This window comes from Typha angustifolia, chromosome 15, assembly GCF_048772165.1.
Source record: "Typha angustifolia cultivar Huaian chromosome 15, ASM4877216v1, whole genome shotgun sequence".
Lineage (NCBI taxonomy): Eukaryota > Viridiplantae > Streptophyta > Magnoliopsida > Poales > Typhaceae > Typha > Typha angustifolia.
In genome coordinates, this window is record NC_133253.1 from 19,234,211 (window position 1) to 19,260,561 (window position 26,351).

At 39.9% G+C, this 26,351-nt stretch overlaps 7 protein-coding genes across 10 annotated transcripts; 4 read left to right on the forward strand and 3 right to left on the reverse strand.

Annotated features, from left to right (window-relative positions):
- The first annotated feature begins 2,518 nt into the window (after positions 1 to 2,518).
- LOC140778600 (transcription factor MYB1-like) lies at positions 2,519 to 3,830 on the forward strand. Its single transcript, XM_073123397.1, has 3 exons — positions 2,519 to 2,904; positions 3,003 to 3,132; positions 3,229 to 3,830. Exons 1-3 carry the CDS (start codon positions 2,772 to 2,774, stop codon positions 3,692 to 3,694), a joined length of 729 nt encoding a protein of 242 aa, XP_072979498.1. The 5' UTR covers positions 2,519 to 2,771; the 3' UTR covers positions 3,695 to 3,830.
- Positions 3,831 to 5,159: 1,329 nt separating this feature from the next.
- On the reverse strand, positions 5,160 to 7,819 carry LOC140777756 (ubiquitin-like protein ATG12). 2 transcript variants are annotated; one of them, XM_073122094.1, is made up of 5 exons: positions 7,650 to 7,819; positions 7,512 to 7,570; positions 6,521 to 6,589; positions 6,396 to 6,440; positions 5,160 to 5,416 (listed from the first exon to the last, which is right to left on the reverse strand). In XM_073122094.1, the coding sequence occupies exons 1-5, from the start codon at positions 7,684 to 7,686 to the stop codon at positions 5,357 to 5,359; spliced, it is 270 nt and encodes an 89-aa protein (XP_072978195.1). In that variant the 5' UTR covers positions 7,687 to 7,819; the 3' UTR covers positions 5,160 to 5,356. The 2 variants fall into 2 exon arrangements, with proteins under 2 accessions (XP_072978195.1, XP_072978194.1); XM_073122093.1 differs by having other exon boundaries at positions 6,378 to 6,440; positions 7,650 to 7,813.
- A 29-nt stretch (positions 7,820 to 7,848) lies between these two features.
- LOC140777755 (mediator of RNA polymerase II transcription subunit 20a-like) lies at positions 7,849 to 10,972 on the forward strand. Its single transcript, XM_073122092.1, has 4 exons — positions 7,849 to 7,956; positions 8,041 to 8,370; positions 8,876 to 8,965; positions 10,602 to 10,972. Exons 2-4 carry the CDS (start codon positions 8,053 to 8,055, stop codon positions 10,824 to 10,826), a joined length of 633 nt encoding a protein of 210 aa, XP_072978193.1. The 5' UTR covers positions 7,849 to 7,956; positions 8,041 to 8,052; the 3' UTR covers positions 10,827 to 10,972.
- A 281-nt stretch (positions 10,973 to 11,253) lies between these two features.
- Positions 11,254 to 13,264, forward strand: LOC140777754 (F-box protein At5g10340-like). Of its 3 annotated transcripts, none has more exons than XM_073122091.1 (3): positions 11,254 to 11,464; positions 11,739 to 11,805; positions 11,950 to 13,264. In XM_073122091.1, the coding sequence occupies exon 3, from the start codon at positions 12,034 to 12,036 to the stop codon at positions 13,204 to 13,206; it is 1,173 nt and encodes a 390-aa protein (XP_072978192.1). In that variant the 5' UTR covers positions 11,254 to 11,464; positions 11,739 to 11,805; positions 11,950 to 12,033; the 3' UTR covers positions 13,207 to 13,264. The 3 variants fall into 3 exon arrangements, with proteins under 3 accessions (XP_072978192.1, XP_072978191.1, XP_072978190.1); XM_073122090.1 differs by having other exon boundaries at positions 11,255 to 11,464; positions 11,984 to 13,264; XM_073122089.1 differs by having other exon boundaries at positions 11,255 to 11,464; positions 11,739 to 13,264.
- A 2,733-nt stretch (positions 13,265 to 15,997) lies between these two features.
- LOC140778866 (growth-regulating factor 1-like) lies at positions 15,998 to 18,151 on the reverse strand. The gene is made up of 5 exons (XM_073123759.1): positions 17,769 to 18,151; positions 17,383 to 17,664; positions 16,887 to 17,268; positions 16,364 to 16,797; positions 15,998 to 16,267 (listed from the first exon to the last, which is right to left on the reverse strand). The coding sequence occupies exons 2-5, from the start codon at positions 17,579 to 17,581 to the stop codon at positions 16,260 to 16,262; spliced, it is 1,023 nt and encodes a 340-aa protein (XP_072979860.1). The 5' UTR covers positions 17,582 to 17,664; positions 17,769 to 18,151; the 3' UTR covers positions 15,998 to 16,259.
- A 2,549-nt stretch (positions 18,152 to 20,700) lies between these two features.
- LOC140778715 (12-oxophytodienoate reductase 7) lies at positions 20,701 to 24,067 on the forward strand. The gene is made up of 5 exons (XM_073123558.1): positions 20,701 to 20,985; positions 21,168 to 21,308; positions 22,268 to 22,398; positions 23,102 to 23,284; positions 23,366 to 24,067. The coding sequence occupies exons 1-5, from the start codon at positions 20,912 to 20,914 to the stop codon at positions 24,007 to 24,009; spliced, it is 1,173 nt and encodes a 390-aa protein (XP_072979659.1). The 5' UTR covers positions 20,701 to 20,911; the 3' UTR covers positions 24,010 to 24,067.
- Positions 24,068 to 24,203: 136 nt separating this feature from the next.
- Positions 24,204 to 25,523, reverse strand: LOC140778717 (glucan endo-1,3-beta-glucosidase-like). Its single transcript, XM_073123560.1, has one exon. The coding sequence runs from the start codon at positions 25,220 to 25,222 to the stop codon at positions 24,302 to 24,304; it is 921 nt and encodes a 306-aa protein (XP_072979661.1). The 5' UTR covers positions 25,223 to 25,523; the 3' UTR covers positions 24,204 to 24,301.
- Positions 25,524 to 26,351: the final 828 nt, after the last annotated feature.

A 26,351-nucleotide genomic window follows, 5' to 3' on the forward strand; every position in this document is an offset into this window, starting at 1 on the left:
AGAAAATAATAGATAGATAGATATTGTAATCCAGTCAAAAACATAGTTTGTTAATTGTAATTTTTTCTCTCTTCAACCCAACCCAGATGATCCAGATGGCATCAGTTAACGACTTCCCAACTTTTGCTTCTTTCTCTCTTTTCTTCCCCAAAATCCTAATGGCGTGGGCAAAGCGATTGCTACGTATCGTCCTTATTGATAAGAATGGATCATAAGAGGGATTTGAGGGCATTACCGCTATACACGGGCAAAAGTTTTTGTTTGCCAATGCCAGTCCTTCACTGATAAAGTGATTAAAGTTTGAAGTACTTGGAATTTTCATACGGAGTTGGAGCTAGAGTCAGTGTAAGAGACAAATGGATGGACCTACGGCTGCTCTTATTAGTTACGAGAACCTATTTTTTAATGAATACTACTCCAGATTTCTCGTTTATTATTGATCGTTTATGAGTTGTCCTTTGGATTCTTATGAATCGTTCTTTATATTTTTTTTAATTAATTAACGTGACGTTATAACAAAAGAGCATTTTGTTTTGTTTCGTATTTCTTTTTTCATCTGACAAGTAGACTACTGGCTTTAATCAAGCCAAACTGGCCTAACTTCTTCTTTTTTTTTTTTTTAAATTTTAGTCATGTAGTTGGATTGGTAAAAATGCTTGCATGCATGCATGCATGCACTCGGCTCGTTGCAGACAAATGATATAATATTTCATCCTAGTCTCCATCTCTCTGAGTTCAATGATTGACCAGAAGTGTTGGTAACCCCTTCACTTTGAATAAATTAGCTTCTTAATTTTCTCTTCTTCTTTTATCTTTTCTTCACCGATAGGTCAAATAATATCATCTTACTTTAATAATTTATCCATATATGTATTGAATCATTGCACTCCATTCCAGTCCTATCAAGACCCAGAAGGCGTTCATAATATAGATGGCCGACACCAACATAGAATCAAAGATGAACAACTAATCAACCTTAAAATATATTCGTATCTCGTTAGTCAATTTAGAGCATTGTTTTTGTATAATTGTGGACTAGGAGAATATTTTTCTGTGAAACTTATCACAATAATTGACGTTCGCTGATAGGAAATGTTGAGGAAAGTGGAGGACAAAAGATCTCTTTGCCTACGTTCTTGTTCTTGGAGGGCAGAAGAAATTATATGGTTATGATTAAATTTTCATTCATTCCCTAAACTATTGGCGATCGATCCCTACCTAACATTTTGATTTGATAGAACCCACTACTTTCTACACACTCACTTGAGGACAAGCCTTGCATGTCATGTGATGTTAATTATGAATTTAAATTAGTAAATAGGTGTCTATAAGACAAAAAGGGATTGATTACAATAAATTTTATCTGTGAATAATATGAAAGGAACAGTCTTGAAGATATTAAAAATTCTCTAATTATCAATTGGCACTTCATATCCTAATGAATTATGTCTACATAGCTGGAGAAAAATGCCAAATTGACTTTGTTTGAGATGAAGCACTTCACATGCAAACACTTCACAAGTTCACATTAACCGTGCCTTTGCCAGATCCTCTGCAGCCCAAGGTGTAGGATTTTCCCCACAGCCTTGATGATAGGGCAGCCAAATCAGATGGGCTGGTAAAAGTTAAAACTAGAAAGAAGAGAGTTTTTGACTGTTCTTAGTCCCCCACTTAGTATACAACTTTTTTAGTTCATAGTCTATTTCAAAATTTAAATAATGATCCAAGTGAGTTCTGAACCGAAAGTGACTTATGTGAAAATCGATTTGTTACAGAAGGAATGAGATTAAAATCGCTAAGGATGATAACTTCTATATAATATATTGCTGAACCAAAAAAAAAAAATCGACTTACGTGAACTAAATTTATTTAGAAAAACAATTTATATATGAGTCCAGACACAATAAATGATTGACCGAAAAAGAAAAAGAAAAAAGAAAAAAGAAAAAAGTAGTAGTAGTCATTTGGTTTAATGATTTTGCGTAGCAAAATTCACTTAAATTTGTATTTAAAATAAAGTGAACTAGACCTATTCGTGCACTTGAGAGAGTATGGACTCATCATTTAGAAGCATAAGTGGCTTGTCCTAGTTTCCTCATCCTTTCTTCACTAGCATTTAATTTTCATCAGAAGAATTAAAATCGTTGATGATGATGAGGGAAATTTTCAAACCAAATCTAAGTGGTATAGTTGTTGTTTATACTGTCGAAAAACCTCAGCACAATGATTATGTTCATGCATCGGCCATAAATTACTTGCTGTTCTCAGCCCTCCTCATTTAATTCACGAGGAGTCTCAAATTACTCGGAGACTTGAAAAGAGAACAACTTTGAGCAACAGTGAGGAGGCTGCTGAGAGACTAAACGAGAAAGGTAGATGAAGAAAGTGATCAGACGATGGTAGTGATGGACTTAAAGCTTCTTTCCACTAAATTAATTAACCATGATGGGGCCGGCTACAATGGATTTCTCGATCACTTGCTCCACTTTTCGATTTGCAAGGCTGTGAGTCTAAGTGTTAGGCAACTAGAATCTAAGCAAAATTATATGGCCATCAAAGTTTCAGCCATAGCCTTTATATATAGTATCGCTAATGAAGAGGTCTATTTGGTTTAGGCATCTTTAGACTTGGATTCCTCACACAATTTGTACGAGAATGTTAGCATATAGCTAGCTTAATCCCTCGGTAGTAGTTCAAGAGTCTTATAAGAGAGACCTCTAAAGACTAAGGCAAAGTAGGAAGTAGGAGGCATATACGTTCACTTCCGTATCATGGGTAGGGAACCCTGTTGCTTAAGAGAAGAACTCAAGAGGGGAGCTTGGACTGCAGAGGAGGATAGAATTCTCAAAGCCTACATCATGGCCCATGGTGAAGGGAGATGGGGAAGCCTCCCCAAAAGAGCAGGTACAACTAATCCCCCTTATGGATAAAGTTTAAAATAATTTCTTATTCATTTATTTCATTCATTCATTTCGTTCATGTGGTGTGATGGGTTTTTAAAGGTCTTAAGCGATGCGGAAAAAGTTGTCGTCTTCGATGGCTGAACTACCTGAGGCCAGACATCAAGAGAGGCAACATTACTGGGGACGAAGAAGACCTCATCATAAGGCTTCACAACCTCTTAGGAAACAAGTAAGTTTCGCTTGTTCTAACATTATTATTATTATTACTTTTTTTCAAAATTATGATGAACTAGAAGAAGTTGATCGTTAGAGAATTCCCTTGCAGGTGGTCTCTGATTGCAGGGAGGCTGCCAGGGCGAACAGACAACGAAATCAAGAACTACTGGAACACGTGCTTAAGGAAGAAGGTCCAGGATCGACAGAGAGCAAAAGAACGGGAGGCATCAACCGGCGGCGAGCGAGCTCTCTTGATCCGTGCGAAGGCCGTTCGATGTACCAAGAAAGTAGCTGATTACAAGGGAGCTGCTGAAACTGCCGCAGTAGGAGAGTTGTCGAGCATGGCTGCTGCTGCTGCTGTTGCTCAAGACAGCTGGTGGGATGTACTGATGCCTTTGGATTCCGGTGGAACCTCGGCATTGGATTCTTTGGATGTTGGGCTGTCTGGGGGACAATCACCATGCAACTTCTTTGCAACAAGAGAAGAAGATTGTGGACAGGCGTTTGTTGATTGGATAACTGATCCGATACATTGTAGCTTTGGTAATTACTTGGATCTCAGAGGAGAGAGGTAGGGGAATAATGTGGACGATCTTAATTTGTAACTAGAATGGTTCCAAAATGGCATGGACTGTACGATGAGACATGTCACTGCCTTAATGTGTAATGAATAAGTAGGCTAATATATTACTTCACCGTGCAATAAAACAACCAGTCGGCTAGCTAGACAACTTTACCAAATATTAACCCCAGGTCCCCAGGGGAATCGAACATGTCTATCAATGTCCTGGCTCAAGCCTGCCGGGTCTGATAAAAGGCCAGGGACACATTAACTCATTAACTCATTAACTCATGGGCATGCATAAAGTTGGTAAATTCACACTGAAATATCCACCATGTTGGATGTCATGTAGAACATATAGAAGACGTCTCATGCACAAAATCTCGCTAGTCGTTGGGACCAATTAATGTTTGTCCAATCACAAGTCTGTAAACTGAACAATGCATTAAATTTGTCCCAGAAAACTCATTGAAATCCAATTCAAGTCATATGACATTATGTTGGGCATATTGAATCAAATTAAGCAATGCCCCATGCCTATCCATAGCTACACTAGTCATCAACTGATGAAATTAACTAGTGGTTCTCATCATGTCTTCTTCTTCTTCTAAGTGAGTATAGACTAAACAGTTCTCTATTTTCTTTTTTCTATCATATACGCCATCCATTCTTCTCGTGGGGGTGCTTGGGAAGGGCAAAAGGTATATATGTTCAAGACTGATAGGACCATCCTATGATTAAAGGTTCAAGCCCAACTAAATTTCAAAGTCACAAATAATTAGAGACCACGATGAATCATGAGCCCTAGCTATGATCCATAAAAAGTAGTAAAGATAAGGATGATAATGTGGAAAAGCTTCATCTTTCGAGGATCTTTTTAAAGGTAGCAGCATGGCCAGCTTTTGAATATTTGAATATCCAATTCCTTTTCACGTGGACCGAATTTATGTGTCATGGAATAAAGAAAGAGGTTATAAGAAGTGCCATGAGAATAGACCCTACCCAACTGCTTTTGGCCAGAGAAATTGATTAAAAATCTGATCCAGTAACTATTAACAAACAAATAAACCAGACATTTACTCTACGGAAGAAAAAAAAAATTAAAACCTATTAAGTATTATTATACATACAAGTATTGGAATTTTCGTCATCCATGTGCTTTTCTCTGAAAAATTGAATCATGTTCTAATAATGTTTAATTCTTACATGGAAATGATGTGCAGCAGATTACTAGAAACAAGGATTAGAACCTCAGGCCTCCTGCGTATTAAGAGGCATTCGATCCTTTCAACCTTTGATTCAGAATATCATTAACTAAAAACCCTCTAAAACTGAAAATGTAGCTCAACTAGTTGTTCTGTCAAATATGCATACTCATCAATTAGAGCACAAGATTAGTATCACCGTACACCGCCTAAGCGTTCTGAAAAACAACATAAATTTGAAATATTTACTATTAAGAGCCTCAGTACATCAAGAAGAAAGAACAACATCCTACCTTCATTAAAAGGTTAACAATAAAAAGATAACAGGTCTTACATGCCGTTTTTGAAAGGTGGCAACATATTCTGCTAACGCAAATCTTAAGAACTTTACAAACACAAATCAGGAAGTATGGAGTATAAATAAATCTTCTTCTGTGCAAGTTCCAGAAAATACAGCTTCAAATCGTTTCTCATCCCCATGCCATGGAGGAAGCATAATTAACAACCAACTTCCCATCAAAACCAAAATTCTGATATTGCAAAAGAGAAGTTTATTAATCCTGTCTGATTACTGATTAAAGTCATACTTTATTTAAAAAATTAGAATGGGACAATGTTCAGTTCTAATGTAGCAATTTGATATCTAGTTACAATCTCGCAATTTCATAACCATTTATAATCTGGCAATTTAATCCACAGTGTATGGAGATGCACAACTTCATGCAAGAAGAGAGGGGTTTATGCATGCTTGATAAAACACAAGGATATTGTACCAATCATTAACTCCAATTTAGACAATGAACTGCACACAAGACTTTCTAGTATTTGGTACAAAGTTAGGTCTTAACCATCAAGTTCGTATGAAGTATAAACTATATGTGATAGTATACCGCTGATTGCAAGCATACTTCACACAAAAGGGAAAATTAGCTGGAAATAAGAATAATTACAAGGTAAATGTCATACATATGATGGCTTAGCGTTCACAAGGAACAACCATGCTCGTGTCCAGCAAGCAAAGCACATGATCAGTCATTCAAGACGGACAGCTGGTTATCCACATCATTCATCATAATTTTGAGCATGTAAAATACCAACAAGTAAAGCATTGAGTAGTTGGAGATGAATTGCCCGTGCATCAATTTGTTTGTTCTCTTTTCTTTTTCTCTTTTGGTCATGCATCATTTTGTTAGCTAGATAAATGCTTCATTGCTAATTATAATATATTATGACATGTTCTAATTCGCATTCAATACTGAAATTTCTATATGCAACTTTTCCGATTGCCAATTTAATCATTCCTACCAGAACCAACAAATTACTGAATTAGTGATTTCCTAGACATATCCTCGGCATATAACTGTAATATCAATGTGTGTGTAATTGCATGCATCCAAATGCCGGTGTATATGTCCATGTGCATGCCTACATGTGAATGTGTGTAAATGCATAGAGAAATATTATATATACATAACAATAACTAGAACTTACGTTGTAAAGATCAATTACCAGTTCATCTGGATTTGGTGAGAAAGCACTATTAATATACACAAACTGTCAAGAAAAAGTAAGGCATTAGCAATCAAGCATCCAGAGAACTGAAGAACTAACAATTTCAATGAAAGTTTACATACCAGGGTATCCCGATGAAGTTGACGACGAAGAAATTCAATGACCTTTGAGAATTTGTCACTTCCAGCAATCTGCCAGGAAAAAAGAAGTGATCAACAATCCCTTTTGTCATCCTTATTCTTTATGATGGAAAACCACAATCCCAACAGCGAACAATTGTCCATCTTTTACTGGATAATTCTGGGAAGTAGTTCAATCTCCATAGAGGAATTCACCACGTAAAAAATGTGGGAAATAATTCTATACCAGCACATCCATATAATTTTTATGGACAGACACGTACACATGCTACCTAATCAACCACCCCTAATAAAGCGTTTCTGCTAGTTCCCACTAAAGTTCTTATAACATAAGCCTTATTTAGTGTTTCACAACTTCAACTGCATTGTTTTTTCATTTCTCTCTTCCTTAACAAATGCTTTTTCTTCTAACTATCTAGTCAGTCTCAACTTACATTTCTACTAAAAGAGTAAGCACATCTCGTTCCATCTAATTTTATCATACAACTCCTAGTTTACTCTTGAAAGGCGCTTCTCTAATCTAAGAAGATTGATAATCTTCTTCAATTAGTGAATAGTTGATAAGGACTCATAAGATAAAGAACATGATTCCCCAAAAAATTGCTCAGTGAGATCTCAACAGGTGTCTCTGCCCCAAGCGACCCCAAACCATTGAAAAGAGGAAAAGGAAAGGAAACGATCTCGTTCTTACTACATTTGTTCTCCCTTCTAACTAGAGAGAATCCTCATCAGTTACACGGACAATTTTACACAGGAGTGCCTAGAGTTCTATTAGTGGTAGGACTGGATGCCTACTTCATAATAATACGCCTATGGAGGGGATGAATTGTACCTCATCAATTTATTTCAATTAACGAGTATCAATTGCAATAGCTAATCTAGTCTATCTTCGAATATGGAGTCATTTCAGAGCCAATTCGACGAAGAATATGCATAATTGAAGAAATAGTCGAGAGAGATGAGAGATCGGTACCTTGAATTTGGCCTGCTTTAGAATGGGAGCGTCTCCGGTCGCCCTCAGGTGGACCACAACTGCACAAGCGAGTGGAACGATAAGAGGAAGGGAAAGTAAAGGAGAAGGAAAACAGAGATGGGTTTTAGTAGTCTTTACCCTTTCGATCGGAAGTCGGCGATTCCGCCGCCGCCATCGTCGAAGGGGGAAGAGAGGTTTAGAGGAACACGAGAAGCCGGAGATCCAATGGAAGGGGGAAAAAGGAAAAGGTGGGCTACTCGAGGACGTATGAAGAACGCGAATAAGAAGCCGGATAACTTAACCGGTTCGTTTGAAGAGTATATATTTATCTCTGTCGGGTCTAATTGAATCCGATAAGTTGGACTCTTTAATATATGAGCCCAAGTCGCAGACCTTGCTTTCTGCCTTCTTCATCTCTAGAGTCCTTCGCCATGACTGTCAAAATGTAATATTAGCATCTCTCTCTCTCCCTCCCTCTCTCTAGGTTATTCATCACCCGCCATGGATAGATACAAGCTTATTCGTGTAGAATTGCAGGCTAATGCACTGGCAGCCTAATCCGGGGACAACCCTCAACAGCCAGATCTTGACGGAGTTGTGCCAATGCGTGGAGGGCTTTAACGGCGTCAAGGATGGGCGGTGGAAGACGGCGATGACGTTCTACCGCGCGATGTCTCGAGAACCGACGAGTTCCAGCGACATCCCTCGCGATTTGCTCGGCCTCGTCCTCCACGACCACCCTTCTAAGTACTTCTTCGTCCTCCGCGTCCACCGCCTCGTCGTCGAGGCCGACTTCTCTATCCAATCCATCATGGAGAAGCTCCAATCCTACAAAGGCCGCGTTGTCCTCAACTTCGAGGTTCCATCAATCTCAGTGCTTTTTTTGGGGTTTAGGGCTTTATTCTTGATCTCAAAATAGAGTTTTTTTTTTCTTCGTGCACCTTTTATATTTCCGCGCTTCGATATTGGAAATTCTTCAGGCACTTGCTTCCTGTTTCAGTTCCAAGTTTATATTGCATCGAGGAGATTCTAAAAAGTACTCGAACAAAATCCAATTAAGCATTAGAGGGACAGAATTAGTGATAAACACTGAAGTAGTTTCGAGTCGACAAGTTCTTCTATAGAAATCCTTTTGAGTAATGGTTGACCATATTAGCCTGCAAAATTGCACTATTATTTGCCTCCGTATTATGTTTGTGTGTGTGTGTGTGTGGACAAACTCCTCCATATTATGGTTATATGATTCTAGGTGGAGGTTACTTGGAATTGTGAGGATTCTCTGATTCATTGAACAATTTGGTGTATGTTTAGTTCGGGAATCTCGTGTACTTTACTTACATACTTCTTTCCTTTTTCTTTTCCAGGGATTTCAGTACCAACTAGGTGACTTCAAGTTGAGGGTGGGGAAGTGCATTCCTGCTCTCTCTGAGACTTTGAGGGGAATCATGATGGAGGTATGTTATTCGAGATTCTTTTCCGGGTTGACTTTTCAATGTTAACTTGTCAAGTTTTGTTATGTTTTTATCAGCTTGAGTTAACATTCAGACAACTTCATTGAAGGATATTATTGATTCTTTAGATGCCTTGTTTATTAACTGATGTTCTTCTAAATGGAAAAGACCAAACATTGGGGTCGTCCAATTATTGCAGCTTCTTCGCCAGTCGACTCATCCCCTTATTTCGATGGCTTGAATGATGATCTTAGTGATGTGGTTTTTTTTTTTCCTTCTTTCTGGCCTTGTCAATTTGCCATGAATTCTTTTTTTTATTCCCTTATTAAAAAGGATTCTTTGCCCTACTTTTGACCTTTGACCATATCCAATATTTCATTTAATTTTAAAAAAATGGCTCAAAAATTTCCTGCTATGGACATATCCAGGTGGGATATCTGAGTTAATAATTTAAGGAGTTGGAGAAGCTTAGAGGGTTCTAGCTTGTTAACAACTGCACATATAGTGATTAGGAGCTTCTGTGAAGGTTCTTATTGATTGGAATGAAGGTAGCAACTACTTAGATAGTTTTTTTTTTTTTGACAAAAAAGCCACAACCCTGTTTCATTGAAACATAAAAATGCACATTCATCAATTGACAGATTTGCAAACATAGAGCTATTTGGCACTGTGCAAATGCAAGTATGACACGGTATTAACTATTCTTCCCATGTATGGACATGCTGTGACAGCCCTTTATTTCCTTCGGCACTGAAATATTAAGAGGTGCACTATTATGTTCTGGTGTCACTTAGATGGTTCCTCTGGAAGGGTAATTTATTAACAGAAAGATGTAGGTGGTTTTATGAAGATAATTCTTTCTTGCTGTCAAAGTTATTATGAAGTTGTATGTGGGTTTACTAACTGGTGCTTCAATTTCGGTAGTTCCATCTTGAAGCATAGAAAGTATCTTTTCTTGCATTACTTAATTTCGGTAGGGGATTTTTCCATCTTGAAGTATAAAAAGTATCTTTTATTGCATTGCTCGATATGATCTCCTCAAGGAATTAGATATATGTATACTATTATTTGTGGCTTATATAGTTATATCATGACGAAAAGGGTAACCGTGATATGTGGAGAAACCTATTGGGTGGGAATTTGGCGACCTTCCTTTCCAGCAGTTTGAAGTTCAAGTTTCTTTATGCCGGTTAAGCTTTCATGATAAGAAAGAGCCAAGTAGTTCATGCAACACAAGGTACTCAGTCTGAAAGACCATTAAAATCATGATATTACAGTAAACGAACCAGAAATATTTGAACTTAGAAACTGCATTTAGCCATGATGAAATTTGATTTCCTTGGAATCCACTGAATTCATCAGAAGCACAGGAAAAACTATATTGTATAGATATACGACATTCGTAGGAACTTAGGAAGTATATATCATGTACTAAGCCAAATTGATATGCATGAGTTTAGCGAACTTCAAGAGAACTAAAGATTGTTTTCGCTTTGTTGTCTTTTGGAAACTTTACATGCACCTCTAGTTACTGAGTTGTTAATACTATAAAAAGTTCAGTGCCACTTTTACTTTTTCAATATTAGTCAGCATGCTTGGAAAACACTTATGTGAGGTTGTTATTGTTGTCATTCTGCAGGTGGAATACCTTCCCTTGTCTTCAATAGAAAGATCAAGGCCACTTCTGGAGGAATTCTTTGACATATGGCAGGAAACAGTAGCCAGGAAATCGTTGCCGGGACATTTTATTCACATTGAGGCGAACTTTGCAGAGTATGGTCTTGAGGACCATTATACTTCTCAACATACAGCACTTCAGTATGCAAGCTGCATGGCCCAACTGATGGCTTCCGTAAGAAACTAATGGGCTCGAAAGATAAAATATTGTAACCCTTGTAGCCTGTTTCTTTCCAGTTGAAGACTGTGTAAGAGTATGAACTAATGAACTCTAATCGTGTCAACCCTTTTCTACGATTCATCATCAAATCATATAACATTTTTTTTCTTTTCCATGAACTGGAAACAAGAGGTCTCAGTATGCTCATTAACAGCCCTTCTTTCTGTAAAACAACATGAACTACTCCTTAGGAGGCCTTCTATCTGCAAAAATAAACTTTAACCTTTGATGACTAAATCTGCGTAGAAATATAACTACATATTTGATATTTGTGTGTAAGTATACGCCTTCGCCTTCAAAATTGGCGACTAAGTTTATGGAGCCTGGCGTAATTAACCCCCCCAAAAAAAGTAGTGGTGAGATTGTTGTGCCTTATTCATTAATTAGCTCACTAAAGGGCTTATGAAGCAGGCCTACTTCCAGAAGCAGGCCTACGCGCCCGAAAAGCTACCTCCTTCCGCATTCTATTTCCCCGATCTCCTATCTCTTCTTCTTCTTTTTTGGATTTTCTTCCTCTTTTCTTATCCGGTCTATTTTTTATCTTTTCCCCAATGGCACAAATTCAACGGGAGGAAGGTTGAAAAGCTTGACATCATCAAGATCTGGTAAGATATCTCTCTTTATTACCTCCAGTAGTAATAAGCCCTCAGATCTGGGCTGGTTTTGGTTAACCTCTGAGTTTGGATGTCTTGTTGTGAGGAGATCTTGAATCTCTCTGTTTCCTATATTTATTTACGAGTTATCTTACGACTCTGTCACTATTTGACTACGAATTCTTATCCTAATTTAAGCCGGATTAAGACAAATCTCGTATATTTCTTATATTATTGTTCCATCTGGAGTAACGTGTTCTAATCCCCCGTATTCCCGCGTCGGCAGAATAATAGCAGAGAGAGCGCGAGAGTTCTTCGACCAAAAGGGCGTCCTTGAGCAGGCAGAGCTCTAGGTAATCTTACGGAAATTTTGCGTCTGTCAGATTCTACTCTCTCTTGTTATTTTAGTGGACGTTTTATGTCACTTAGCTTGTTGATTTTGTCTGATTTCTTCACCTCATAAATACTTATCTCGTAACTATGCTTTGTGTGGTTAGATTGTAAAGTTCGACAATTTCTTGGATTAATTAGGTAATCTCATAATTCTGGATGGTTTCTGGGTAAGAACTGTAAAACAAAAGATGGAAATTCGTCGAAAACGAAGAAAGTTAGATGCGAGATGTACGATTCCCAACGATATTATCTTCGATGTTCTTCTTAAGCTTCCTGTGAAGTCTCTTTTGCGGTTCAAGTCTGTCTGCCGGAGATGGTTCAATGAGATCTCCAGTCCATATTTTGCCAATTCACATCTAAACCAAGATCGAAGATCTCGCCAATTACTTGTTATACCAATCAGCGAAAGGTCTCCATCAGCACAGACGGTCTCCTTCTATAGGTACAGTGAAGCTGAGAATGTGGCTACTCTCATGTTGGAAAAGGAGCTTCCTGGTGATGAAATAGTGCACCTTCTGGTTACTTATTGTGATGGTCTGGTCTTAACATTCTCACGTACAAACATCTTTCTGTGCAATCCTAGCACAGGAGAACTCCTGACCTTGCCAAGGGGCAACCCTAGCCAGCCCCTTTGTGAATGGAGCAGCGACCTAGTCGGTTTCGGCCTTGACCCATCAACCAAAAGGTACAAAGTAGTCCGAATGTTCTATCGCTGGTTTGACTTCAAAACACGAGATTACAGTATAGGCTGTGAGGTTTTTGAGGTTGGTTCACAATCGTGGAGATCCGTTGAGGACCCCCCGTTTCCAGTCAATGAACAATACCCAGTTGTGTTAAACAATGTCCTGCATTGGATTAGCGAGATGGACTTGTGCTCGGAGCAAGCTATATTGACCTTTCATCTTCATGGCGAGAAGTTTGGCGTGATTCGGCCTCCTCCTGTGAACTTTGGCAGCATATCCGTCATGTATCTGATGACAGATGGACATAAATTGTTCTTTGTGGAAGGAAACTGGCAGCTCAACCTCACTTGCATATGGATGCTGAAGGACGAAGCCAGCCATACTTGGGTCAGAATGTACAGCTTCAGGAAAGAAGATTCAAAGCCTTATATTCCTTTAGAGATCCATGGTGGGGAAATCTTTCTTAGCACAACGAAGAGGTTGGATTGCTATGACACCAGAACAGACAAGACGAGGACTTTGCTGGCTATTCCGAAGGAAATGGACAACGGAAGTCCATCGAGCAAGGCATACATGGGCCTGTTGGATGGGGCTTCGTCCTTTCGGTTTACCCTCTATGCTGAAAGCCTTGTCCCACTTAAAAGACATTTGAAATGTTCTAGGATTCTTTGTATATAGACTAGTCTGCTTGATTAGTTTTGTTATACAACAAATGCTTGCTGTCTTGTCTGTTCAACTTGTTGCTTCGCATACCTATGTATGTGTGTATAATTATTTAGGTTGACAGTGTTCTATTCCGCCTACTCATATTATAATATAAAATTTTGAAATACGAAAACTCATAAATAAATAAAAAATCTTCCAAACAAGTGCACGAAAATTCTTGATATCAGTGTGAATTTCTTTGATCTCTATTCTTTGGTTTAGCATTTTACTTTTCTGCTTTTCGCTTTCAATTATGCTTCCTAAGCTCTTGGGTTGTTTCTCTTCTTAAAAAATAATTGGGCAACGTTTTAAACTTAAAGATATCTCTCATTAGTTTAAGCCGGCCATAATGACGGCTACGAAGATACTACACAAAACATAAACACATAAGAAAAAAAGAAAGAAAAAGATTGAATGTTCCAGACTAGTCAAGAAGATACCTACATAAAATAATATAAAATTTTCTCACAGCTGGTCCCAAAAAACTAAACTATATATCTTATACATAGTATAAAAATAACTTAATGGGCCCCATGCGGCCGCCTAATGTACCTATAGATTGAGCCAGAGCCGGCCATAAAGAGAATGTAGTCTCTTTTTATTGTCTATAATTAATCTTGAGACTTATAATTTATCAAAGATCTAAACTCAAAGATCCAAGCTCGGAATCTGTGAAGGGGCGGTCCCATGACCCCCATGGTGAGCTCATCCTATGGCTTGTTGTTGTTGTTTGTGGTGGGGTCGGAGACCATTTGGAGCATTCAATCTGGGTGTCCTTTTTCTCCTCTCCAGATCCCCCTGTTGTAAACCAACTACCCTTTCCTTTGTTTCCCTTTCTCTTTTTAGGTTTCGGTTTCTTTCTTCTCTCTTTCAGGAACAACACACTAGCTATCACTTTTGCTCGCTTTGGAACTGATACTACTTAACCAAAGATAAAACGAGCTTGTTGTTCGATGAAAAATTCCAAAATAAAGCGTGGGTCGGGTCAAGCATTTGTTAGGACGAGTAATTTCTCCAACACCGTCGCTCACTGGGATGGACTGTACAACGTACGACTCTGCTGCAGCAGATCTGACTCAGAGATAGAGGAAGAGAAACACTGTTCCTTGGCCCCATGAGTTCAGCTCTGAAAGATGCTCATCCTGTCCATCTAATCCCATTCCACTTCTTGAAAGATGAGCCATGACTGCTGACCGAACCAAAATAATAACATTTTGCCCACGTAGTCTTTTTTCTTTTCTTTTTTTGGGTTCTATTTTAATTCTTTTTTAACTTTAATAACTTAATTTTATACAATTTATAACTCGGTTATCTACGCTTCTTAAATAATAAAGAAAAAATAATAATAACTATGTTTGATTAATTGACCAATAATCTCGATTAAAGTTTGTTATTTTACTCAAAGCTTGACCGGTTGATTTGTGAAGAGAAATTTTACTTGTTTATGCCTAAAATGGTATATGTGATAATTTCGTTTCTATTTATCAATGAAGATCCATCCGAGTTACTCGGAAGATTTTCTTTTGTCACCAAAATCCTTATCCAGTAGACTTTTCGAAACCACCAACTAATTGCTAGTTTCTATGTAAACTAATTGACCTTTGGTTCTCACTGTCAAATCTATGACACACGAGATCTATCAAATCAAAACCCACAGCTCCTGGTTGGACTGACTAATAATATATTAAAGCCTATTTTACATAACGTAAAATATACATACACCCGAACAGAAATTTTAATCGACAGTGAAATTACTCACCTCGTATAAAACTATGTCTACAATTAGTCATTGAAATCATACTGTGCCAGAAAACATCCAAATCTCTCTCTCTCTCTCTCTCTCTCTCTCTCTCTCTCTCTCTCTCTCTCTCTCTCTCTCTCTCTCTCTCTCTCTCTCTCTCTCTCTCTCTCTCTCTCTCTCTCTCTCTCTCTCTCTCTCTCTCTCTCTCTCTCTGTGGATCTCATCGTAGTCATGGAGCTGACAAGAACTCTATGCATGAAGCAGTGAGCAATGAGTAAGGTTGTTTTTGTTTGTATTAACAGAGAGGTACTGCATAGGATACCTTCATTCAACTGTTAGAGAATTTTTCTAATCAAACAACAGCCAAGAAGCTTATTGTTATTTTAATATGCCACTTTTAACTACACAATGGAGGTTTGCATCTGGCTGTGATATTTTATGATCCAAGTAACTGTCAGCTTCACGAGATTCTTCACAGAAACAAATGCTAGTTGGGGGGATAAATAAAGATCAATCCCATTTAACAATTGGGTCCTAATTAAATGACAAATCCGATGTACGATCCTGATTTTAAGACAGACATACCTACCTACTACTTCAGCTCCTCTAATGAGCTAGTGTTAATACGTCACAAGAATTAAAGGCTTCAACTCTGGCTTCCGCTGCCAAGCAAGTAGATGCTGCAAGTTGATAGAAACCATTAGCTCTTCGGTGGGGGAACATATAATAGAAAGCAAGCGGGGAAGCAACTCGTGGACCCAGAGACAGCTGCTAACTTCACGGCGCAGCCGTGAACAATATCTGCCAGGTCCAGTTTAATGGTTTACCGAAGAGAGCAGTACAGAGATCTTTTATTATTATTATTATTATTTTCTAAGTGTTGGGTCCCATAATTAGACCACCATCATATCCCAATCTGAAACCAAACCAGTCATGTAACCAGCTGGTCCATCGGGACATCATTCAATGTCACAAACCAAGCAACATTCTGATAACATGGAGCTAATTTACTGTTTAAATCTCTCTTGGGTCCACAGAGATGAGGAAAAATTAATCACCAATAGATAATTTGAGATGAAGAAAGACATCACCAGTGCATTGATCGATGAACAAAACTAGGGACAAAATGAGGGATGAGTAAGTCGATCCTCTCAGGATGAGAAAACTTAAAAGAACAAACAAATATGCAACCAACATGGAGGGCATTGAAACCCCATTACAGCCAGAGCAACAGCAGCAGCCTGACAAGATACTCCCAAAGTTGAGCAAAAAGCTCCTCATGACTTTATTCTTCTGCAGCACAATAAAAAAAAATCGATTGTTTAGAACAAATAGTTGAAAGAAGAAAGCAAACCATTGGGTGTGAAGTTTTGAACGTGAGAAGCAAACCATTGTGATGATGATACTGAGGAGTGGTGAGAGGGAAATCTGGGATGGAAATGGAGAGTTGGGTCTTTGAGTAGGACTGGTTGCCATGATCCCCTTCCAAGTCCATCCATGACTCCTTGCTCTTCTGAGGCCACTCGTCAAAGAAATGGCGCAGAGGCTTCTGAGCCTCCTGCTCCCTCTCCATCTTATCAGGCTTTTCCAGCTTGAAGTCAGCACCCAGGACAAAGCAATGCTGGTTCTTCTCCTCTTCCACCTCCTTGGAAAGATCAGCGGTGCAGTGGCTGTAATGGCTCTGCTGCAGAGCAGGCCCCTGTTTTGGCTCCCCCAAGGAAGACATACCCAGTGGCCTAAACTGCCATGAGCTCTCCCTGTCAGCTCTGGAAGCCTCTGAGAAGAAAGTGTACTCATCTACATCCTTCATTCCATGGCAATACCTGATATTCCATGAAATAGAGATAGGATGTAGAGATAGAGATAGGCATAGACATAACTAAAGAGAGATAAAGAGGTGGTGGGTATATACCTGTAGTCTTTATTAGCTGAGTAAGATGGAGTATCCAAATGAAAGTGAGAAGAGTTCACTTGGGTTGAGGAGGAGTAAGGGTAGAGGAGGTGATAAGGGTCAGGAGTGGAGATGGAGAGAGAAGGAGGGTAAGGGGATGGAGTATGGGAAGAGGAGGAAGAGGAGGAGGATGTGGGAGGAGGGGTGCGGGTGGTGGCCAAAGACATTTCCACAGGCTTTCTTGAACGGTTCTTGCCTCTGTGCATGTGCTTCTCACAGTACTTGGAGTCTGGATAAGCCTCTTTGGAGCACCTCCACTTCTTACCATCTGTTCTCCTGCACCTCCCTGGCTCTGGGTCCTCTGCTTTCCTGCCAAAACCCATCTGGAAGCAGCCCCAGCCCACTGCCAGAAAGAGACCCATATCCCATTTTGGACTTAAAACTCACATTTTTACAAGGAAAACACCAAGAAAAACAAAGATAAAGAAAAGGGGGAAAAAAAACAAAGGAAGCTTACATGAAGGCTGAGGAGGGAAGCCCAGTGAAGGAGAGGTGATAGTGGTGTCCAGCAAGAAGCTCCTCCTGATGGGGAGGATGAGATCAGATGGTATGGGGATCCCTGAGACCATATACTTGAAGATCAAGGCCTGGTGCTCCAACTCCTGCCATTGAGATGGGGTGAAGGGGTACCTACTGCTCCTTCCACTCATCATCATCTCTAACCTTTCAAAACCCTAAAACCCACCAAGTAGAAGAAAGAAATGGGAAGCGGAGGAAAAAGAGAGCTCGCCTCTTATACCTACACCATATGTATGGCTTTTAGACCAAGCGGAGCAGGCCCCCCTGCTTGCATTCAATACTATGTAATAGAAAAAGGAGGATAATAATAATAGTGTTGGATACCATTATCTTCTCAATGCTTAGGATGGGTCATTCAGTCAAGATGCAGAGTGAGGCCTGCAGAATCTTCTGTGTTGTTGCATGGATAAATCACTTGACCTTGGGGAGGCTACTATTACTAAGTCTGGACTTATAAGAGAAAAAGAAGAAAGAAATTTATTAATAGGAAAAGAATAAAGAAACAAGAGGGGTTGGGTGGTGGAAGGTGTGATGATGATGTATGGGGTGCATGCCTTTCCATGTCATTTGGGTAGAAAGCCACTAATTTAATGCTAATGGTGTCAGGTGTTGCAGGTAATGCTGCCACCTGGGGGCAGTAGACTCTGCTCCTCTTGTTATTATGACAGAGCAGAGGCAGCAGCAGTGGAGCAGGCAGGTTTGCAGACAGAGAGCAGCAGGAAGCTAATCTCTCTCTCTCTCTCTCCCCACCCTTTTTCTATCTCTATCTCTGAAGCAAGCTGCTGTCCTCTGCTGCCTTTTGTTGCTGTTGTCTCTGCCAGCTTTACGGAAACTCATAAACAAAGGGCTGTTGTGAAGTTTAAAATAACACAAAGTAAAGGTAAAGATTAGTACACGAGAGAGAGAGAGAGAGAGAGAGAGAGAGAGAGAGAGAGAGAGAGAGAGAGAGAGAGAGCCCCCCGTTAAGACTGTACTCTTTACTGCTCATCTCTCTTTTTGCTGCTGTTACTTTTCTCATCTCCCTTCTATTACTTGTTTTTAACAACTTGGAATGCTATTAACAACTCCTCATCCTTCTCAATTAGTGTCTTACTTTTTTCACCTGAAGGCTGAAGCTAGCTATCCTTTTTTGGCCTTTTTCTGTTTCAATACAAGGGTGTTGGAAGTCATGAGTCATGACAGTGGCTGCAGTCACCACTTTGTGTTGAGATGTGAACAAGGTCTAAATGCCCTTCTCCTGTCCACTAATCATGGTTTAAAAGTTAAGATACCAAAGTGTTAACGTGAGAGACTATAATTTATTACTAGTTTATTAAACTTTTAAAGTTAAATTAGATTGTGGCTCCCAAATCTATTGTCTTTGGTCCAACACTGCCTGCATCATGATCAATGGCCACCCAAAAGCCCAGCCATACTCTCAAAAGCATCTGGTTAGGAACTCAATACCAGAAGATGAAACTGATCTCCTCCCCTAAGGCAGTCTCTTGTCCCTTTGAGCAGAGGAACAGGAGGGGCTCCACTTAATAATAATTCCTTTTTGGCTTTACCCTGGCAGCAACTAGGGTTCACCATCCCCCCCCCCCCCCCCCCCCCCCCCCTTCCATTTGAGACTCGACACCATGAATTGATGCGGTGGTTCCTTGAGTACGTACATAATTTTTTTAATTGGTTAATGTACCACCAAAAAAGAAAAAGAAGGGAATTTACTCCTCTAATCCTCCCCAGTGGAAGAGAAAAGAGCTGTAAAATTATGATAGTAAAAATGGGTGAAATAATGGTGCAAGTTGGAATCCAAAACCATCAGTGTAAGTGCAAGTGAGTGTAGCTCATGGGGTTGCTTTTGGTTTCTTCTCTGCATAACCTGTGTGCATACATTGGATGCCTAAAATCGCCTAAAATTCTTTTGAAGTTAAACTAATATTTTTCAAACTTTGGATTTGCATTCTGTATACTTCTGACACAGATATTACTCTCGAAATATCACAAAGGTATTGTTCCTAAAATGACCCTGTACCAATATTGTCCCTGGGTGTCCTTAAGGGGGCTACTATGGAGACAGCTTCAGAGCTCCCCTATTCCTAGGTGACAGCACTGTTCCAGCTGCTCCTAGTGTTAGTGTCTAGCAAACATGGCAATTGGTTCAGTGGGTTGCACTCAGCATCTACCACTGTGCTTTTCCTGCTCTAGTGAGAGATGCTATCTTAATATCTCATTATTTATATATAGGGAGAGAGAGAGAGAGAGAGAGATGAGTAGGGAGGAGAGGGGGAATGAATCATGAAAACAGAGGGGGTGCAGTAGAAGGAAGCAAAAAGGAGGTTTCTTTGGTTTTTTCTGGGGGTTTTTGTTGGCGCAATTGGAAAGGTGGCATCCACCACATACACCACCATCCATATTCCAAGCCCCACCACCTGGCTTCAGAGAAGATGGCAGTAGTCTTTGATGGGTAAAGTTGCAGGCCAAGCCACTGCCACACCTGCCAATGCACACATGCCCAACCATCCCACCTCCCCACCCCTTTTTGCTATGATTCTTTTACAAGAAAATAGAAACATATATAGAGAAGCCTCTTTCTTTTTTGCCCAATTACTATCGTTAAGTTGGCTTAAGTCAAGCTCTGTAGATGGTACCTAGTCCCATTCTCTTTCTCTCTCTCTCTCTCTCTCTCTCTCTCAACAAAAAACAAAAAAAAGAAACATGAAAGAAACTTTTAGTCAAAGCATTTGGGTGAGGAAATTTAGCTGCACAAAAAGCAAGCAGCAAAGTATTAGGCTTTTTTATGTGAAATAATTTGGGCCTCTCTTATTAAAGTATGGAAAGGCCCATATTAATGGTGCGGCCCAAACAAGTACGAGGGTCGATACTTTAGTACTTTGCCCCTGCAACAAAGGGGTAAAACAAAAGCCCACTTATTACTAGGCCATGTGAGGGCTATTTTGGATGATGACAATCTTGTCCTTTACAAAAATCGGATCTCATATTCTATTCTCCTTTGCAACTATTTGAGCCATTATTAACCCAACAAAATGAGATCGCTATGCGGGTTAAGAACAAAAGAGACTACGTGTCCATAGACAAAGATGAAGTAGCAAGACTTGTCCGGAGACCCAGACAGCCGATCAGCTGCAATCACACATGCAGAAGGAGAAAAACGTGAGTTTAGACCGACATCCACCATTGACTTATTCTCCAGGATTCCTATATCCTTCTCCAATACCAAGTTGAATACCGTCACCGCCAGGTGAGAAGATTCCTCCTCCCCCTCCACATATCGTTGATTATGGTAGATGTTGGCGGAAGGTGACCAGATCTACTCCACCTTCCTCGCGATATCACTTTGTCTTCCTTACCTTTCTCGCCACCCACCAATAATTAGTACTCCTCTTCGCCTAGCTACATAATATCCCGATCATTTGCTCTCCACTCCAGTTCCTCCCTCTCTTTCCGGTGTCACGTGGACGGATCCGATGGAGAAATCACCAAATCAACGGCCCTCCCTCTTCTCGCCCTATCAGATGGGCCGATTCCGCCTTTCTCACAGGTGATCTCTCTCTTCCTCAATCTAACTTCGAAGCTTTCGGGTCGGATTGGAGAAGGAGACGGATAGATGTCGGAAGAGATTGACTAGGCGAAAGAAGTGTGATGTTTTGGTTGTGTGTGCGAGGATATATTTTTTAGGATCACCGATTTACCCTTATGCGTTTGAATTATTTACATCCGCAGGATCGTTTTGGCGCCGATGACGAGGTGCCGCGCGCTGAACGGAGTACCGCAGCCAGCCAACGTAGAGTACTACGTGCAGAGATCCACGGAGGGTGGATTTCTCATAACGGAGGGCACCGTAATTTCACCGACCGGAGCGGGGTATCCTCGTCTTTCTGCTACATGTTTGTTAGATTCTTTGCCATGTATGATTAGATGCCGTAGCCAAGATCGATATTATATGCAGTTGGCTTGCTGAAGTAGAATAATCATAAGGGAACATAATAAATGATGAATCTGGAATTATGACACTCTGTTGGGATTTGCAGTGTAGTGGGTGTTATTTCAAATTTAGCATCTCTTCTGCACTAAATTTCCCTACGAGCTAAATTATTATGAAGTAAACAAATGATGTTTCTTCGTTATCAGTAAAGTCAAAATAATTTTTTAAGTAATATGTCAACCTCCTCCGTGAGCAAATATAAGAATGTCTACGCTGTACCAGTTATCTTAGAATAAATTAAGCCCTCTTTCTGAAACTGAGTGAAAGAATCAAATAGATGCTTGCAAATTGCTAACAAGTGGGAATTGGGTTATTGTTTTAATATATTACAACTGATTCTGGTACATTAAGAAGCTGAAATTAATAGCCACCATCTGTATCTTAAAATTCAGAAATAACCAGTTGGTAGGTTCTACGTTCAGCCACCAATTCAGATTAATTATAAATGTTGGGCTATGTCCTAAAGGGTTTGCGAAGTAATTCATTTTATAGCTAACCAACTTGCATTATTAGAGAGTCAGCGACGGTTTAAGCCCTTCGGGTTACATTTAATATGAAGGTTCATCTATAATTGGACCATAGGATCCATTTAATATGTTGGAACGACAATCAACTACAATCATCTGAAAAGCACACCAGGGTTGAAATTTTTTCTTGCAACTTTAATGCTTTAAGGAATTACCTATTTCATTCTGCTCAAATAGAAAAGGTCAGTTATATTGGAAATTTGGATGCCACTATGCTGGTTCTTCCCTACTAATCAGGTCCTAACTGTTCCAAATTATCTCTCATTGTACAGTATTGAACTACAAATGCTGATATGAACTCCCTCATATAGGTTCCCTCATTCACCTGGAATTTACACGAGAGAGCAGATAGAAGCATGGAAGAAGGTGGTGGACGCTGTTCATGCAAAGGGAAGCACCATATTTTGCCAATTATGGCATGTTGGTCGGGCTTCTAATCAAGGTTTGTTTCATTTGGGTGCCAAATTGATGTTCAGTGGTCACTAGACACACATTAATTTAAGCACCTCAATTTTGCTCTTAAAAATCATTCTGCATCATGTGGAAGTCTGTTTTCGAAACAATAGTATTAGTTTCAGTTTTCTGTATGAAATAAGATACTCCACGCTGAAGGTATGCAAAGATAACCATCAAGTTATGCAGAGGTAACCATCAAATAGTCACCTGATCATGTTGCTAAGCCCTGCAGAATTTTTAAGACTTTAATGTAGGATTTCAGGTTCACCCTGCAAAGCTACTGAGAATCATTAAATTTTCATTTCTTCCATGTAGAAAGAGAGTAGAAAGTGAAAATTATATTGGAATTGTCGAATTGGAGAAGAGAATGAGCTTTTCCCTTTCCACAGTTAGTCTAATTCTATTATGACTCGCACTATGTGAATGTCACCTTACAAATTTGTAAGATTTAGAGAAGATACTAATATTGGAACATGAACTAAACCAGTTTATGTTGCTTGAAGTTTTTTCAGCTTCAGCCATACGACATATTCCTGGTACTATAAGATGTTGTCTTTAAGATAATTAATCAAATTCTTATGCCATGTTTGTTCTGAAATGTTTGGTTAGCTATTCACTTGACAAACTTTAGATTCAACAACTACGTCCTTACAAAGTTTTTGTACTAACTGAACTCTTTTATTTTACAGTGTACCAACCAGGAAGTGCAGCTCCAATATCATCAACCGATAAACCAATATCAAGCAGGTGGAGGATATTAATGCCTGACGGTTCCTATGGCAAGTACCCTAGCCCTAGACGGCTTGCCACATCAGAGATACCAGAGATAATCCAACAATACCGTCAAGCTGCCTTAAATGCCATTGAAGCAGGTATAAGAATTTTATCCGCAACTTTGTTAAATCCTACGTATCTCTAGATAAGTAGATCAATAATCCACTGTACATCTACAGGCTTTGATGGCATTGAGATTCATGGCGCTCATGGCTACCTAATTGATCAATTCCTCAAAGATGGTATCAACGACCGGTCCGACTCCTATGGTGGCTCACTCTTGAACCGTTGCCGGTTCATCGATGAGCTGACCCGGTCCGTGGCCTCTGCCATTGGAGCTGACCGAGTTGCAGTTCGGATCTCTCCTGCTATTGACCACCTCGACGCATATGACTCTGACCCACTACGCCTTGGCCTGGCTGTGATCGAGCGGCTCAATGCGATCCAGCGCGCATTCGGCCAACAGCTCGCGTACCTCCACATCACGCAGCCAAGGTACACTGCATACGGGCAGACTGAGTCAGGGAGACATGGGAGTGCGGAAGAGGAGAGCCGTCTGATGCAGGCATGCAGGGCAGCCTACGAGGGGACGTTCATGTGTAGCGGCGGGTACACGAGGGAACTCGGTGTGGAAGCGGTGGAGAATGCTGATGCGGATCTGGTGTCATATGGGAGGCTGTTTATAGCGAATCCGGATTTGGTCGAGCGGTTTAAAGTTAATGCCCCCTTGAACCGATACGTGAGGGCTACATTTTATACGCAGGATCCTGTGGTTGGTTTCACTGACTATCCGTTTATGGATAAACCCCAGTCACGACTCTGATCCAGCATTGCTGCAAGACGTTTAAGAATAAATAGTATTGAACCACGTAATCGCTTAATTGTCTTCATATATTCATGCTTGAGAATCTGCAGCAGGAGTGGAAGAACTACATTGTAGGTGAAGCTGGAATAACTCTACGAATAGTAGAATTAGAGTAGCTGGTTTACAATGTGTATTAATTGGTCGAGGCATATAAACGAATTAAAAGCATATCATGATACGAATTGCAAGTAGGAAATAATTCGAAAGCATCAAATATATAATTTTATTTCATCTCACAAATAGGCACACCTCAGAGTAAAGGGTACACCGGCCTTCCATCAGGATAAAACAATCCCCAATTCTGCTCGATCCCTGCAGGCTTCTTGTTCTCATTGAACATAGCAAATATGAACCCATCAATTGGAACATTCGGCCTCCTTGGTGTCCTCTTTCTCGCAATGTGATCGATCAAGTTCCTGTTATACCTCTGAGCAAGCTCACGCGTAGTGAAATTCCCATTTCCCGCAGACGGCCAACCTGATTCCGATGCCAGAATCCTCAGCATGCCTCCCCCAACCTTCTCCATCGCAGCGTAGTAACTATCAACCATGGCATCAAAGAGATTGTAGTAATGAAAGATCCCATCTCTCACGACTGGCTGTTGAGATAAAAACTGAGCATATTCTATCGAAATATACTGCGGCTCAGCAGCGTAGGCAAAGTAAGGGTAAACATTAGCCATCACCACATGTTGGTCATCTCCATAATGTCTTAAAACATCTATGACTGCCTTCATGTCAGCGATCGCACCGGGGGAGAAGACCGTTTGAGACGGTCGGTAGGAATTAGCAAGAGCAGTGCCTGACACTGCTGTAGTTAAAACTACCCTACCAAAGCCCTTATTATTGAGCGAGTGGCGTAGATACTCTATGGCGGGGGCAACGTACTTGCCCAGCTCACCTGGAATGACCTCGTTGCCCACGACGACATATTGGATGTTGACATCGTTGTAGGGGACAACGTATGAATTTACCCAGTTATCTGTGGCTTTTATGTTGGATGCCAGGCTAATTATCTCTTCGTTTCTGACACCAAGAACAACGGAGATGCCACTCGATCTGAGGGCATGGAGGGTTTCACTGTCTGGGTGGAAGAGCCTCATCTTGTTGATGTTGTACTTCTTGTAGAGGGCTACGACGGCAGAAGGAGGTGGAAGGTTGTCACCTAACATCCCATAACACACGCCAATGCTACCTGCGTGCAAGATTTAAGTAAGGAAAAAATGTCTGATGCGCAGATACATATATTCTTCAACGTATTTTTCAATTACCAAGTTCGTAGTGTTTTACCTGAATACTCGATTTGTTGGGCAAAGACCAACGAGAAGAGAATCGCGCAAGCAATCCAACCCTTTCCCATGTCTTTTATATCAAAATCTGTAGCCATTCATTGGAGTTATTTGCTAACACAATAAGTAGAATGGAAGTAGATTCTCAACTTGAAAAAATAAATTAGACATGTCGAACTGTAGCTTACCTCCTCTATCTTGTTAGACAGTTAAGACACCAATTCTGAGGTGCATATATATATATATCAGAGGAGGCTTTGCAGTTTTTCTACAATATCATGAATTCTCACTCTTATGGCTTTCTGGATATCAGGTTGAGATGCTGTTCATTAACTCCTCATGTGTGATAGATACTGCGCCAAGATTTTCTTCTGTTCTCTTCTTTCTGATGCTAGGGATAAGAGCATTAAAAGCAGTATTAAGACTCCTTAGCTTGTCCAGAAAAGACACCCTACTTCTATTAGTCTCAGTCCAGCTGTTAGAACTACTTCAGTCATGTGTCAGAAAGAAGCCGAGGCTATTGCTTCAGTGTAACTGAAGTGTACAGGACATTAATTGTACCTCTGGCCTTTGTGAATGCTCTTGACTGAAGTTTTAGAAACTTTTTGATAATTGAAGACTGTGCATTACTTCATTTACTCTGTGTTATTACTCTTACACGTACTGCAGTCTAAACAATTAGAATGGGATTTTTTTTCCATACTATGTTATTTTTTATGATCGTTCAGCAAAAGCAAAAGCGACCTATTTAAAAAGAGCGGCCCTATCTTTATCCTCACCTTAGCCTAAGCAGTTTAGAAATAGAATATAAGTAATATGATAAAAGTGTTCATTACATCTACACCTTCTTTACAATATGGCATTGATGGAATATGTCTAATGATTATTATACTCCTAAAAAATATATCACGTTATTAATTTGTGAATAAAAATAAAATTACATAATTATCTTCAATCAACTTAACCCTTTTATTAGATTACGATTAAGCAATATGATAAAACATGAAAATTA